Genomic DNA, 14,557 nt, shown 5'->3' with positions numbered 1-14,557 from the left:
TGTTTCGCCATTGATTACCAGTACACTTCGTACTACCACCTTTTAAGCCGCCCTAGTTGCGACTGCGCCCTATTTGATTTCCACTTGTTTCATTATACTCCAAAAGAGCGTTCAATATGTAAATTTAGACATAATTAAATAACTCGGCTACTCGCCTGAAAATATGATAATAATAATAATCAAATATTCAAAGGTAAATCCCTTAACTTGTTACCTCATTCATTACATTAGTTTCCTTCAGAAATCTCAAAACATTTTTACGCAAAGGCTATACATAAAATTTTGAATATTCAAAGGCATATTTACTAATATCTATGAGAATCAAATTAATGGAACAAAATTGTAACTACCAAAAAGAATTCTCGAAAGGTAATTAATCTTCCGATTAATTCATAGAGACTGAAGTATTGAAATATATTTTTTTTATCAATAATTAATAACATTTGCATAGAAATACAATGAATGTATATTTACACAGTCAACATTTCATTTATTTCATTCTCGATAGCGTCCACTTCTTTTCTTTTATCGGCTGTCGATTAACGGCCGCAGGGGTTGCACAAGCTAAGTACGTAAAAGTAGGGATAAATCTATTAGACGGGCTTAAGACGTTAACGTATTTTAAGTTTGTGTCTATTGATATTCAATACCGTAATAAATTATTGTCCTTCCTGCTGCTTTAGAAAGGCAATTAAAAAATGTTCAATATTCCTATGTTCGAACAATACTTTTACCGTTATCCCTAAAATGATGATTTAAACTTCACAGATGGGCCAAACATATTTCGACATGAATAAATCAGTCACTGGATGCAACAAGTGATCGGGTTGCCGTAGAATCACCTGTACGATAATCGGTTCAACTGTTGCAGAATATTATTTTCCATGAAAAATTTAGGGTACAATTATTTTTTCAGCAAAACAAAGATTTTAAACAATCCAAAGGAGTCAAAAGGTTTGTACGAAGGCAGCTAAAAAAAATATATGAATAAAATGCATCGGTGAACTTCGAACTTTGGTCGAATGTGTATAGCATATATGTCGCAGGGATTAAACAGCTACTTAGCAAAAAGCTACGAAAATTTTCCTCGTTAGACGGCAACTTAAAATCTGAAATATGCAATCGTCCTTTTACGTTTGAATTCGTTTAAGTGCACGAGCGTTCTGCACGATGCGTGTGACACGCAACTGATTGCGTTGGATATCGAATCGCAAAAAAAGAAAAAGAATGCAACGCGTTAGATCATCATGCTTCATTCGATATTTCAACACGCAATAAATACAAAAATATTAAACTGAAAGACGAAGCAGATGTGGATTAAAAAATGTTGGATTATAAATAATCCTATTAGTAAGCCCACTTTGACCTTTAAAACAATTAAAAAATGTTAAACTATGGGAAGTCTATAAAATGGACGTATGATTTTCGAAGAGTTTCTATAAATGATTTTTTAATCCTCTCGTTGATTTTATTTATAAATGATGAGCTTTAATATTAGGTCGTTTGATTTGTACATTTACAATTAGGCGTATTTTTAAACATTGAATTACCAAGGTGATACAAAATAAGACTACCCAATTAGGACAAAAATATTTTATTCTTTATTCTTCTGAAATAAGAGATTTTATGCGTTTTAAATAATATGCGAACTAAATATTATTGAAATTGTTTCATATTAATACTTGAGGTTCTTGTTCCGTTATGTCTACACGATCTATACCTATTTGTGTTACTTTGTAAAAAAATTGTAAGTACAAATACACATCATACAAACAGTACAGTCATACAGAATAATAATTTACGCAGTAAATTACAGATGGTTAAATGTGATTGCATTATATAAATACTGTATGTTGTGGCAACAAAACGAAGTAACAGACATGATTAATATTAAAATAAAAATATGGGAACACTGTTTTTAGTTTTTTTTCTTGTTGCATTCTTATTCTGTTCAGAAAAATATGTGTTTTCTGTGTTCTAGTTCCATCTGCATTTACTACATTGTGTACAAAATTAGTTTAAATAAATCAAACATTATAACAGTAACAATTAAATTTACGGAATAACCGATTTTATTATAGAATAACACCAGCAAAAAGTTTTCGGGGTGATTATAAAATCGACAGGACACTATATGACAATTTCTATTTAGTCTTGTTTTAAAAGTCCTTTAAAACGTTTATGTATATTGCATATTGAGAATGTGAACAATTAATGACATGCATTGTATTTCATTTGATTTGCCATTAAAAAGTTTGTGTTATTCCATAATAAATGGTTTACTTATTCTTAATAAGGCAGTAAAAGTCTTTCTGGATATCACATTTTTAATGACAGATAAGGTCAACAGTTTCAAGTCTTTTGAGCTATTCAACAATATTTTGTCTACTTAAAAATGATGTGTGTTCAACTCTTAGAGTTGATATTTGTAGTACATGCATAAAAGCATATAAGAGAAAAATTACAGCAATCTTACTAACACAAAGCGTTACGTTGTTTTCTTAATAAACACTTAAGAGTAATTTCTGCTTCATGAAAACTAAATATAAATCATAATACATAGAATACTTTGAAAGGTAGCTCCCATGTTTCTTAATATTGTACGTCTTGAATTTTTGAAAATATCTCATGACATGTTAGATATAAAATTTTCTATCAAAAGAAGCTCATATAAATATGTATGTTTTTTTTATTGAATTAAAAGTAACATTTACACTCTCATATATGCAGCATACCACCGTACGTACCAAATATATTATCTGAAATAATCTATGTTTATACTTGTCAATGCACTGGCTAACAGATGAACATATTAGTAATATAAATTGGTGATGTACTTCATACGCATTTTACAGGTTACTCATTAGAAAATAAAATAGACATAAGTCTAATCATAGTCCGTAGTTACTCTATAGAACCTTAAATATCAACAAAGTATGAATTAAAATACAGGGAAATACAAAAAATATCCTTAAATCATATATAGTTAGGTTTCCCATGAAAGGATAAATTAAAACATTATCACAATGTTCTGAAATTAGTATTGTACTCAACCCTACTCAGTGAACTCTTACAAACAGCATCATTAGAACTGTACATATAGCATTGAATTTTTAACTGAAATGATTTTCAGAATTCATAATAATATTATTTACAATATGCAAGTCTGATTTTGAATATAGAACAGCAGATAACAAAGTTATATTGAAGTACACTGCATTTCTCTATAATCATAAAAAATTGATGCTTTTTTTTTTTACTTTCAAACGGTACAATGTAAAAAATATATTTTAATAATATCACTCTTTTCTGTCTATCGACTATTTTTACAGTACATTCGGTGTCTTAATAATATTAATTCAATTTACACAATATACATCTTATTTTTTCATTTTGCACACGCTTATTAACAATATTCCTATGTACAATTGATTGACCTTGTTTATACAGATTCGTATAAAGCAATAAATATGCTTAGGTTTACAGAAGATAACTTTGGGATTATTAATGATTCTTATTTATTAAATGAGTGACTGATGCAAATTATTTACAAATACACAACAAATGATTTAATATAAACACATGTAATTAACTATCTACGACAACGCTTAACAATGAATAATTAAATACAATCATACAATAAAGTATTCTGAAATTTTGTTATTGGATTCTAGAATCTTACTTTTTTCTTGTTTGCTAGGTCACACTTCAAATAATAACAGATACTTCTCCATATACGTGTAATCCATACTAGAATACACCTTTTAATGGACTTTATCTTCCTAGGCTGACAATAAAATAGAAGGTAAGATGAACAGCTATGCACTCTCTTCGTATAAATATGTAATCTGGAGAACACACGTTTACTCTATTCCTAAACAAAAAAAACACAGATAATGTTTTCCCCTTCCCAGCAAATAATATACTGATTTGAAAACTCTAAAACTAGTGTTTTTCGAAAGATATTATTAATTACTCTACGTTTTGCTTTGAAACTATATCAAATAAAACTATTAGGCTCCAGTTTTCTATGACACTTTTGCAGGAACATTAAGTATAAGATAAGAGACACCATTAAAATGTTTCTTCATTCCTTTTTTTCTTTTAATCAAGTATTTTCATTTGACATAATCATTTCTTTGGAGTAGAATTGCTCTGAATACATTTAAGGAAACTAAGATACTATGGACAATATAGAATCAATACAATCTTTCTCTCCAATAAAGAGAGGTCCCTTAGCATGACAAAGACTTTTCAATATTGTGTACTGATAAAATTTGAAATTTAAAATCCACTGGTATTTTATCAGATACAGTTTCTAATGATGAGACATTTAACTCCCTGTAACCCGTTTTTATTGAAGTCTAAAACGAATATGCATTGCAAATATTTTGTACATTAGGAGCTTTAATAGTGTCCTAAATTAATAGGTACCTATTTTTATCGATTGTGTGTAGAAAATAGACTGGACTGAATTGAGATGTTAAAAATACCTAGTCACACGTAACATAAACTTTCCAGAATTTTGAACATCTGAAATATGTTTGTTATATAACGCAAAACATTTTCCAACTACCATGTACAATAATAAAAAAGATTTCATATTGTAAAAAAATTAGACGTCACACCCACAACTGTTGTCAATGCTTACAATATGGTAGGATAGGAGATTTTAAAACATAAATGTCAAATATCTTCCAACCTATTAAACACCTGCCCATCAAAACTACAGCACTACCATTAATACTCAAAGTCTTATAACTATACGAAGGACATTACAAAATCAGGACACCACCTTCAGTCCTCTCCTTGCGAGAGTAAGTGAGTAAGCGAAATACACAGGAGCTAAATATAAAATATCTCCTGAGATTTCTAAGTGGCTGAATACCCATATGTTAATTATTAGTTCAATACAAAGTAACTTAATTTGCAATATATTTTTTACGATACTTTCACCGATGATTTATTGGGACATTTTTGTTTTATAAAAAGTAAATTAAATACAACATAATGTAATTAATTTTTAAGAATACTTATAATAATAAGGGAGAGTTGTCTATATCATATTGATGTCTTAAATTGTACCTCATTCATATTTTTACATTTAATGAATATAAAAAATATCTAATGGTAAAAATATGAAATTAACGAACAATAAGGAACGTAAATGAAAAGTTTCCATATTGCATTCTATTTTGTGCATGCCACAAACATTTTAAAACATCTGGTACAATCCATTACTGTAACAGCCCACATTCTTACAAATTGAAAAAAAAAAATGGGACAATCACAGTTACAATCCTCGTTTATACTAAACTGTTCAAATTATAAATTTTCAAAAGCGAAAAGACAAAAGATTCTTTTATGTAATTTAATAGTAATAGCAATACTATAGATCTTTAATGAAATATTAAATAAAAACCTACGATTTTTACTTTATCCTTTTGCGCGATGCTAAATTTTTCATTCATTACTCAATAAAAAGTTGCAGTTCATTATTCTATATTACATAGCATTTTATATGTACACTCAACTAATGTACTATTTCTTTTTTTTTTGTATTATTAATTATAAGAGATTTCAACAATTAATCAAGACGTTGAAATTATTGAAGGCAATTAGTGTAACAAAATAAAAAATATTGATAAATTACATTCATAATTACTTAAAGTATCACAATATCAGAATTATATGTACACATTGTTCTTATAAGAGAATTCAAACACGTAAACTGTTTACGCTCAGCAAGTTATAATCGTTATATTATAAAGCATTTTCAATATTTGTTAGAGTCAAATTGACTTTGTGTTTTACCTTGCGACCCTGCCTTTTCGACGCTTTCCGTGAAATCTTAGATTCTCTAGTATCTTGTACTTGCTTACCAAGACCCAATCTGAAACGTACAGGCACCTTTGAATCCAGGGTCGTTTCATCTGTGAAAGAAAACATAAATTATTTATATAATTCTTAATTGGAATATAAGATAATTTTGAAGCATCCTAATAAGTTGTACATTAAGTTTTAAAAATATATAGAATTGCCATAAGCATCACTAGAAGTCAATAAATGTATTAACAACTCCATTGTCTACACGAGTACTCAAGAATTGACGGTGAGCATTTTAAACGTGTATCACGAACTTAAAAAAGTACAAAGTATTAAGTTATAATGGTTTAGTGATATATAAATAACATAAAATATACAAACCTTCCGAATCATGTAACTCAGGTATTGAGCGATGAAGAACGGTTACTCTTCTAACTTCTTTTTGGCTGGCTGTAAAACAAATTTCTATGATGCTAATCTGAGAAATCTTCGCAATTATATTGAAGTAAAATTTTAATCTTGGAATCATTGTTATGAAAATTTATATTACTACATTTACTTACATTTATCATCTGCTTTAATTAAGTGTCTTTGATTTGTCTTTGCATTACTTTTAACAACTCTGAAAAACAGAATAACAAAATTAATTAATTCAGAAAGTGTAAAACAGTACAATAGCAGAAAATGCATGTAAAAAGTTATATCATTATAGTTCTTTTCTCAATGGTTAAAATTACTTACTCGTTAACGACACCCTTAAAAGCAGATTGTACTAATCTTGCAGACTGAATTGGTACTGTCCTATTTAATCTTTCCGCTCGTCTTCGACTCAGTTCAGTTCTCAAGTCGCTCTCTTCGTCAACTGTGATGTCCTCAAAAATCGCATCCATATCATCACTTGGTCCATCCGAAATAACATCTTTGCGCTTCTTACACTTCTTGTCTTTCCCAATACGTTCAGAGAGCGGAAGTTCACTTTTCAATTTTCCCACTTGATACAATTCCTTGTCGCGCTTCCTCTTCTTTTTAGACGATCTTTCCTTCTCGCCTTTCTGCGATTCTAAATCAATACACGAGTTTACGGAACTCGTGATAGCTATAGGAGAAGTATTTTCCATACTCTCTTCAAAGTCTTCGAAATCATAATGAGTATCTAAACATAAATCTGTCTCTTGAATATCATAATCTTCTGTAGCTTTATTAACTTTCCTTATATTCCCAGATTGTTGTTCCCCTTCGAGAGGTTCCGTTTTCTTACTTATATTTTCTTGTTTGCTTAATTTAATCTTCTTATTCGCGTTTACAGGATCTATAGGCCTTGCACATTCAAATTTTCTTCGTCTCGCTTCTAACACAGGGTCGCAGATGAGATCAACGGTCTCTTTCTCTGTCACAGTAGCTTTCTCCAAATTGTCCTCCTTCTGTTTAATTTTTATTCGATTTACCTCTGGGGATATTCTACTTTTCAAGGGCGGAGATGACTCCTTTGCATACAATGGACTACCAGCATTGTCTAGACTAACCGATCGCGGTCTATGCTTCCGAGATGACTCTTTAGGCGACCACCTCGGGGATCTTCTTCGTCTGGGAGAAACACGAGGAGAATTTCTTGGGGATGACCATGGCGATGTATGCGGTGATAATCTTGGAGATCTGGATCGCGGTGAAATTCTCCGTGGTGATAATTTCGGCGACAGCAAGCGAGAGAAGCCTCTTCTTGGGGAAAGCCCTGGAGATTTTGACTTCGGTGGTGTCCTCCGGGAAGGCGACATTCGTCTCGGGGATAATTTCGGTGATCTAGATCTCAACGGTGACTTAGATTGCGGAGATAATTTAAGCGGAGAGTATTTTGGAGAGCGTGATCGCGCTAATCTTGGCGACTTTATTAATGATGTTTTAGGAGAACGTATTGGTCTGGGCGATTTAGAGTGAGGAGAATGTCTCGGCGATCTTCCTCTCGAAGACGACTTCTTGATAGGTGATCTTCTTATCGGTGATCTGTTGGGTGATCTACGCGGAGATAGTCGTGGTGATCTAGAGCGTGGCGACAGTTTTGGTGAACGTGAACGCGGTGAATATCGTACTGGGGATTTTCTAGGTGATCTATACCTCGTGATTTCTCTCTGGGATTTCTTTGTCTGTTTAATAGGCGACCTTCTGGGAGAACGTCTAGGTGATTTTTTCCGTGACCGCGATCTAGGAGATAGAGATCTGCGTTTCTGTGAAATTCGATTAGTGTGCGGAGACATGGATCGTCTTTCACTTTTTAGATTTGACATTGATAGAGATGGACTGTAACACTCTTTCCTACTACTACCATCTTCCGTTCTATTCTTCTGATTTATAATCTTGGTTGCTTCTTCTTTCTTTGTAGATTCTTTGCTGCCCTTTTTATTAGCTTTCTTTTCTTTCCTTTCAGACGGTTTATCGACATTCATTTCTCGTTCCATTTCATCCATTAATCGCTCTAAACTATCCTCCTCTTCAAGATCAGCCATTAAGAGAATATCATCATCGTCATCGTTGGTATCATCTTGATCTTTCTCCGTTTTTTTCGAACTTTCTGCAACTTCTATTGGACTTTCCACCGCCGCGGAAGATGATTCAGCTTGCGCGTCACTTGTTCCACCAATCTGTTTTGTTGAATTTGTATTTATTTGATCTTTATTATCCTCATCATCTGAACCACTTCCGCTATCCTTAAAACGTTGAAATTTTGATACTTCTGAAAACATTATGGTTATATAATAAGTTTAATAAGAACAAGTACAGGAACTATAGGAATTACTGTATTTCTGTGATATACACACAATATTTTACGTACCTACTGAATGAGATTTAACACATTGTGCAACCTCATCTACTGGGCAAGCTGAATCAGTTTGTTGAAGCAGTGAATGTTCATCTACAGGAACTATTGCTATCAAGTTTGGATTTCGAGGACTTTGGTAATATAAATTCTGCAAATAAATATTTACATAAAATATCATAAATAAGTGTGGTACTAAAATGTTTATTACTAAAGAATATCAAAAATATATCATACAATAAAGAATAGTATCATTAATCTTTGTAAAAACATTATATGATCTGGTTTATGGCTACATAAAAAAAAAAATAAGTTTTGTTTATAATGTGTAAGAACATAGGAGTAATGCATTGTAAAATATATTGAACTTATATTTCCATGTATATTTTGAGCGGAGCTTATATTAGTCATAAAAAAAATTGTCTAATACAAAAATTATTAAACACTTACGCCATTCTGCCGCTTCTGCAGTTGATTAGGAAAATATCCTCTTCTTGGAGGTCGCTGACCTTTATACAATGGGCGAGAAGTTTGTGTAACTTCTGGGACAACTTTCTGTAGTTGTGACAGGGATTGCTTTTTATAATGTACAGTATCTTTAGCTCTCAAAGACTGAAGTGCTGCTAATCGTAGTGCCTCTAAATCTTCATCATCTTCATCATCATTCTTTGTACTTTGCTACAAAGATAAAATGATATTTTCACCATACGAAGGACAAGATGACTTGAATATATTACGAAAAACATTTTTATTTCATTCTTATCAATCGTAAATGCATATATTTAATAAATCATTTGATAAGGATTTATGAAGAGAAGGATAAATATAAAAGCTAGTTTAGTAGATAATAACAAAGCATACAAATTTTTTTTAAATGAATAGATTTATTCACTTGATACTCAAATAAAAATATACTTTTTTGCTCATAATAAAAGTTTTAATGTTTTGATAACAGTAAATAATGTTCACATATAACGCCTTTTTAATATACAGTATTGAAAGACACTGTAAAAACATTCATTCACTACTCATTTTTAAATCACTGTGAAACAAATTTTATGCACAATTTCTGACAACATTATATCACACACAGAATGTACAATATTAATTCGTTAACGAGAAAATATATGTACATTTTTCTGTATTGAAAAATTATATTTCTGCTTACCTTTTGGCGATAATCCATTTTACCCGAATTACAATTGTGGAAAAACTTGTAATTATCACTAACAACACAAAAATCCAGCAATTGCATTAATAACTGTATGATAATTTTGTTAATATATGATATCCCTTAGAGGCAATTACATTTTACATTGCTGCTACATTACAGAAACAAGTATTTTTTTGCTCAAGTTTTTAATAATTGTAAATTTCACGGATAATGCTGCACACTTTGTTGCCCCCCACCACAGATAAATAAAAATGGCGTAGGCATCCATAAAATCAAAGGTCCTCGAACTACAGTATCGTATAAGATGCGTAACTAATTACAAGGTGTATGATTAATATTATATTTATTTATAAATAATATTTTACACATTTTTCCAAAAGGTCATAATCCTTATACGAATTAGACAAGAATTGCTACAGTGATAACTAGTAAATAAATTTATAAAGATATTTAAGTTTGGTAAAGCAATGAACATAGTGTTTATTCACTTCATAAAAACCTGGAAGATATCGAATGTATGCATCCAAGTAGACATCCGATTGGTAGAATACAATTTAATGTAGAGGGCTTTAAATTAAGAAGAAAAAAAATTTTATGACTATTTTATTGTGTCTTAAAAGCTTGTCCATATCATTTATATTATCAAAATAGTCAAAATAGCAATAGTTTGGTTTATTATTTAATCGACTTCGATTGGTAAATTTTACTTTGATTAGAAACTTCATTCTTATGCCGTAATCACAGATGAAGTATAGAATAGACATAAGATTCAATGTAAAATTTTGTCACATACTCTCGGGGGTATTAATACCCCTTACCATTTTCATGTTACGCCTTGTCATGTTAGCTAAGGCTGGTTTTGCATGGACGTTGATATGTTGATTATAATGTAACGAATAAATTTGTACCGTATTTAATTTACCATATTTACTACTTGTCCAACTTCGATTATTTTGTTTAATATAGTTTCCTTATTGACCATTCTCTAGGCGTAGAGGGAAGAGCAAAACTTCTAATTTTTTATACAGTCGGTAATTCAGAACATGTGACACCGAGTCCCATAAGCTTGCAATGCCTATCCTATATCTCGCCTATGGCTGTAATATTCTATAATTGCATAGCAACGCCATAATGCTATGCGGTGCTGTCGATAATGAACTTGTTTGGCGTACGTTCATTTTATTAGGTGATATTCTCATCTATAAAACAAAATTTTATGGTATAGATCGCAGCACTGTATTTCTGTTGGTGATTGATTTAAACGTACTTCCGATGTAACATTATTTCTTCATTGATAATGTTATTGATAATAATGTTACATGGAAAATATTCATGAATTACAAATAATTAATGCCACAGAATGCTTTAAGGATTAAAAACAATTATGTTTATATTGTTAACGTATACGTTAATGAAAAAGTTCAGAAAATATTATTTTTCATTTTCTCTATATACGTATATTTTGAAAGCTTTTATTAGGATTTATAATTTTTGTATGAAATAGTTTTAATACCCAAAACAGAACATTTTTCAGGACAAATTTCTTTCTATTTTAGATAAGAAATACATCTAATTATAAAAAATGCATTTTCATTCTTTCTTTCAGTCACAAATTACTACTAATCGCAGAAGTCAAGTATATTACACTAATATTTGGTACATAACGGTAATTGGGAATGTATACATTTTACATTTCTTTATAACGATACTAGTAAAATACCTTATGTGTAATATTGTATAATAAAATACTGTGTTCGCACAACCGCATAAGAGTATCTACTTAAAACAATACTATTCCTTAGTATTTTCTTGTAATAGATTGATTAATATGGTCCAAATACAACACATGTCTTCGAATACTTTATTACAATATTTTCTTATATGTAACATTCCAAATATAAAATTTAATCCTTATATAATGTTAAAACGTCATTCTGCCAATTGATAAGAAAAAAAATCTACACCATAATGTTAGTTATACATGTAAGATTAGTGTTTCACGTTTCTTACATAGGTCTAATACTTTTAAAATCCACAATGAAATAATAATTTTTGGTATAACAAATTAAAGGGAATAAGCTACCGATAAGTAAAGCTAAATAAAAAAAATTAACGATAGAATATCTAATTAGCTGGCGATATTACAATGTGCAATTTGAGCATGTCTTTATTTGGCCCTACTAAAAAAGGAGACAGAGTTTCTGACGGAGAACCCTGTTGTGGATTGAGTTCGTCAAATGGTAAGAGATCATCTAAATTAAGAACACGTTCTGTTTGACTAAATCTATGTATGACTTCGGTTACTCTTGTAATATGTTCAACACCATCTTGTAAACCATATATTAAAACACCTATTTTTACACGCATATCGGTACCGCTGTTTATAGGAGGTTCTTTGCACGTGAGCGATAATCTAACTGATCGTTTCACATGTTCTGGCATTTCCACTGTTCCTTGCCATACAATTAGAAAAAACTTTTTAAACCAGACTCCTTTGGGATATATATCTACAATCCATTCACACACACGATCACCAGCGTATTCTGCTAAACATGAATGACTTGAAAATACAAGAGTTCTAGTATGATAAGAGGGTAAACTATGAAAGTTTTGTATCGTAAGCAGCGAACTGTGAGTTTCCACAGTATACAATCTTGGTTCAAAAAGTAATGCGCCATCCTCTTCATTTAAGCATACTTCTTTGATTTTATGTAGCTGATTTGAATGGAAGGACATTCCAATCGACAAACGTTCTACAAAGAATTCTTTATACTTTTGCGTCAAAGGGGATAATAATAGTTCGGCCAATTGCCGAGGAGACATCATTGGAAATCTAACGGGGGTCATCACCGCTATTACTAGTTGTTTTAACGTAACTTCTAATTCGTCGTGTGACAATTGTGTATTCAACCGATTTGCCTGATGATCTAGCCAAGATTCCAGGCACTTGTATAATGTCATCTCATCCTTTATTACTAAACTACTTTGATGTAATAATGATACCAAAATATCTAAATCAAAGTTTCCAAAATCTGCAGTCTTAGCTACCAATTCCAAATTCCATTTAATAAAATTTTGGCATGCCTGAGTAATATTGTGATGACCGCAATTCGAAGTATATTGTAACCATGATACTAAGGTGCAATGTATGGCAGCTAGTGCAATGTGATTTTGCATATAGTCGAGGCACAGTGATATTAAATCTTTGACATTATACTTATCTGCTAAAGATAATATGGGTAGAACAACTCCATAATTAATTTTTATTTGACCAGTGTAAAAATATCGCAAAAATTCACTAAATATAGGTGCACATTGCGGTGTCTCTTGGAGAGTTACTCTACTTTCTTGAGATTCACTCCATTGTGGACTCATCAACATTACCTATATTAAAAAACAATACATTTATATAAAAAAAAAACTTCATGAGAATATATATTATTATTGCAATACATGTGAGATGTTAAGGCATGCTTACTTGGAAAACATCACTAGAAGCACAAAGTATAAGGCGATGTGCTGGATATTCAATACCATCCACAACAAGACAAATATCGTTCATAAGACGTTCAGCATATAGCGTTGCTATTTTCAATAGCACCGTACGCGAATTATCAACCTAAATAACAAAATAATTACGTTAACTGTTTTTTCAAAAATTAAAGCTTGCCAGAAACATTATAATGACCTCTATCGAATCTGAATTTTCTGATTCTTCAACATTATTTGATATATTAGTTTTTTCTTCTGTTTCTTTATTTGTATCCATTCTAGAAAAACCTGTCATCCACCTGAAAGTACTTCGTAGCATCTGCACATGTTTCCCTTGCCTGTTTCTGTTGTTATTTACTTTTTTCCACCATTGTGTATATTGTCCAATGACAAAAGAAACTTCATGTTTTTCTTTAAAGATATGATTTTTATAACAGAACAACTATAAGTAAAAAAAATGGAAATATATAATAACAATGTTATTTACTTGTTAATGAATAGTTGTTAATACAAAAGGATGTTATAACAAAAGGAAAAGCAATGCAATAATTGCTATGTGACATAAATATACAAATACACATAATACATTTAAATAAGGTAATAAATATGCTTAAAGAAAATTGAATAATTACTATGAAAATATTAATTATTTATTTCCTTTTTTATAACATAATTAAAAGTCATACAAAGAATAAGATAAATATAGTAATACTTTCTTTAAATTAAAAAAACAATATAATAGACCTAATAATATGACAGTTTTATATTACATAACAACACTATATAAAACAATTACCAATAAATAATAGTTTGATAAACATTGCTTATTATAATTATATGAAAAAATTTTACCGAGTAATGTGAAATACGATGAAATAAGTAAGTTGTAATGTTACTCTTGTCACGTAATGTTTTCTATTTAGTCACAGATATGTAAGGTGTTTATTTTATATACTGAATATTGACTTTTCTTAGCGTATCATTTATATTAATACAATTTTTACTTTTTATAAAACATTTATGCTGCGCAATGTTATATCGTCTTTAAATAAAAACTGGACTGATTTGAAAGTCAATTGTATAAGTATACATACTAAGTGTGGTAGGTATGATAAAAGTGAGCGCTGTTATCTCTAGCGGGAAATTTCAAACTTGGTTTTGTATATCAAATAAATACTTTGCATAAAAATAATATACGAATGAAAGAACATTTAACATACCGTTAACTATTAGCATTAAAAAGAAATAAATTCAAC

At 30.4% G+C, this 14,557-nt stretch overlaps 2 protein-coding genes and 1 long non-coding RNA gene across 4 annotated transcripts; 1 reads left to right on the top strand and 2 right to left on the bottom strand.

The window, feature by feature from the left end:
- The first annotated feature begins 54 nt into the window (after positions 1-54).
- Positions 55-1,153, top strand: LOC143174945 (uncharacterized). Its single transcript, XR_012999485.1, has 2 exons — positions 55-193; positions 769-1,153. It is a non-coding gene; the product is annotated as an uncharacterized LOC143174945 (long non-coding RNA).
- Positions 1,154-3,501: 2,348 nt separating this feature from the next.
- On the bottom strand, positions 3,502-10,969 carry LOC116427273 (uncharacterized). Of its 2 annotated transcripts, XM_031977411.2 has the most exons (8): positions 9,804-10,968; positions 9,086-9,313; positions 8,651-8,786; positions 6,568-8,551; positions 6,390-6,448; positions 6,208-6,276; positions 5,815-5,933; positions 3,502-3,874 (listed from the first exon to the last, which is right to left on the bottom strand). In XM_031977411.2, the coding sequence occupies exons 1-8, from the start codon at positions 9,888-9,890 to the stop codon at positions 3,869-3,871; spliced, it is 2,688 nt and encodes an 895-aa protein (XP_031833271.2). In that variant the 5' UTR covers positions 9,891-10,968; the 3' UTR covers positions 3,502-3,868. The 2 variants fall into 2 exon arrangements, with proteins under 2 accessions (XP_031833271.2, XP_076227254.1); XM_076371139.1 differs by having other exon boundaries at positions 3,502-5,933; positions 9,804-10,969.
- Positions 10,970-11,429: 460 nt separating this feature from the next.
- On the bottom strand, positions 11,430-14,417 carry Tango10 (transport and golgi organization 10). The gene is made up of 4 exons (XM_031977412.2): positions 14,154-14,417; positions 13,498-13,743; positions 13,288-13,428; positions 11,430-13,193 (listed from the first exon to the last, which is right to left on the bottom strand). The coding sequence occupies exons 2-4, from the start codon at positions 13,618-13,620 to the stop codon at positions 11,934-11,936; spliced, it is 1,524 nt and encodes a 507-aa protein (XP_031833272.1). The 5' UTR covers positions 13,621-13,743; positions 14,154-14,417; the 3' UTR covers positions 11,430-11,933.
- Between the last annotated feature and the right edge of the window lie 140 nt (positions 14,418-14,557).

The sequence above is a fragment of the Nomia melanderi genome, chromosome 9 (genome assembly GCF_051020985.1).
Source record: "Nomia melanderi isolate GNS246 chromosome 9, iyNomMela1, whole genome shotgun sequence".
Taxonomy (NCBI): Eukaryota; Metazoa; Arthropoda; class Insecta; order Hymenoptera; family Halictidae; genus Nomia; species Nomia melanderi.
The sequence above is the reverse complement of the archived record's forward strand: the minus strand, read 5'-3'. Positions and strand labels throughout refer to the sequence as shown.

Coding starts and splice junctions, on each gene's coding strand:
- LOC116427273 (XM_076371139.1), bottom strand. CDS start 9,890: ATGCAATTGCTGGATTTTTGTGTTGTTAGTGATAATTACAAGTTTTTC. Junction 8,787..9,085: donor TGCAGAAGCGGCAGAATGGC/GTAAGTGTTTAA, acceptor ATTTATTTGCAG/AATTTATATTACCAAAGTCC. Junction 6,277..6,389: donor AATTAAAGCAGATGATAAAT/GTAAGTAAATGT, acceptor TTTGTTTTACAG/CCAGCCAAAAAGAAGTTAGA.
- Tango10 (XM_031977412.2), bottom strand. CDS start 13,620: ATGCTACGAAGTACTTTCAGGTGGATGACAGGTTTTTCTAGAATGGAT. Junction 13,429..13,497: donor AAAATTCAGATTCGATAGAG/GTCATTATAATG, acceptor TTTGTTATTTAG/GTTGATAATTCGCGTACGGT. Junction 13,194..13,287: donor CTTCTAGTGATGTTTTCCAA/GTAAGCATGCCT, acceptor TTTTTAATATAG/GTAATGTTGATGAGTCCACA.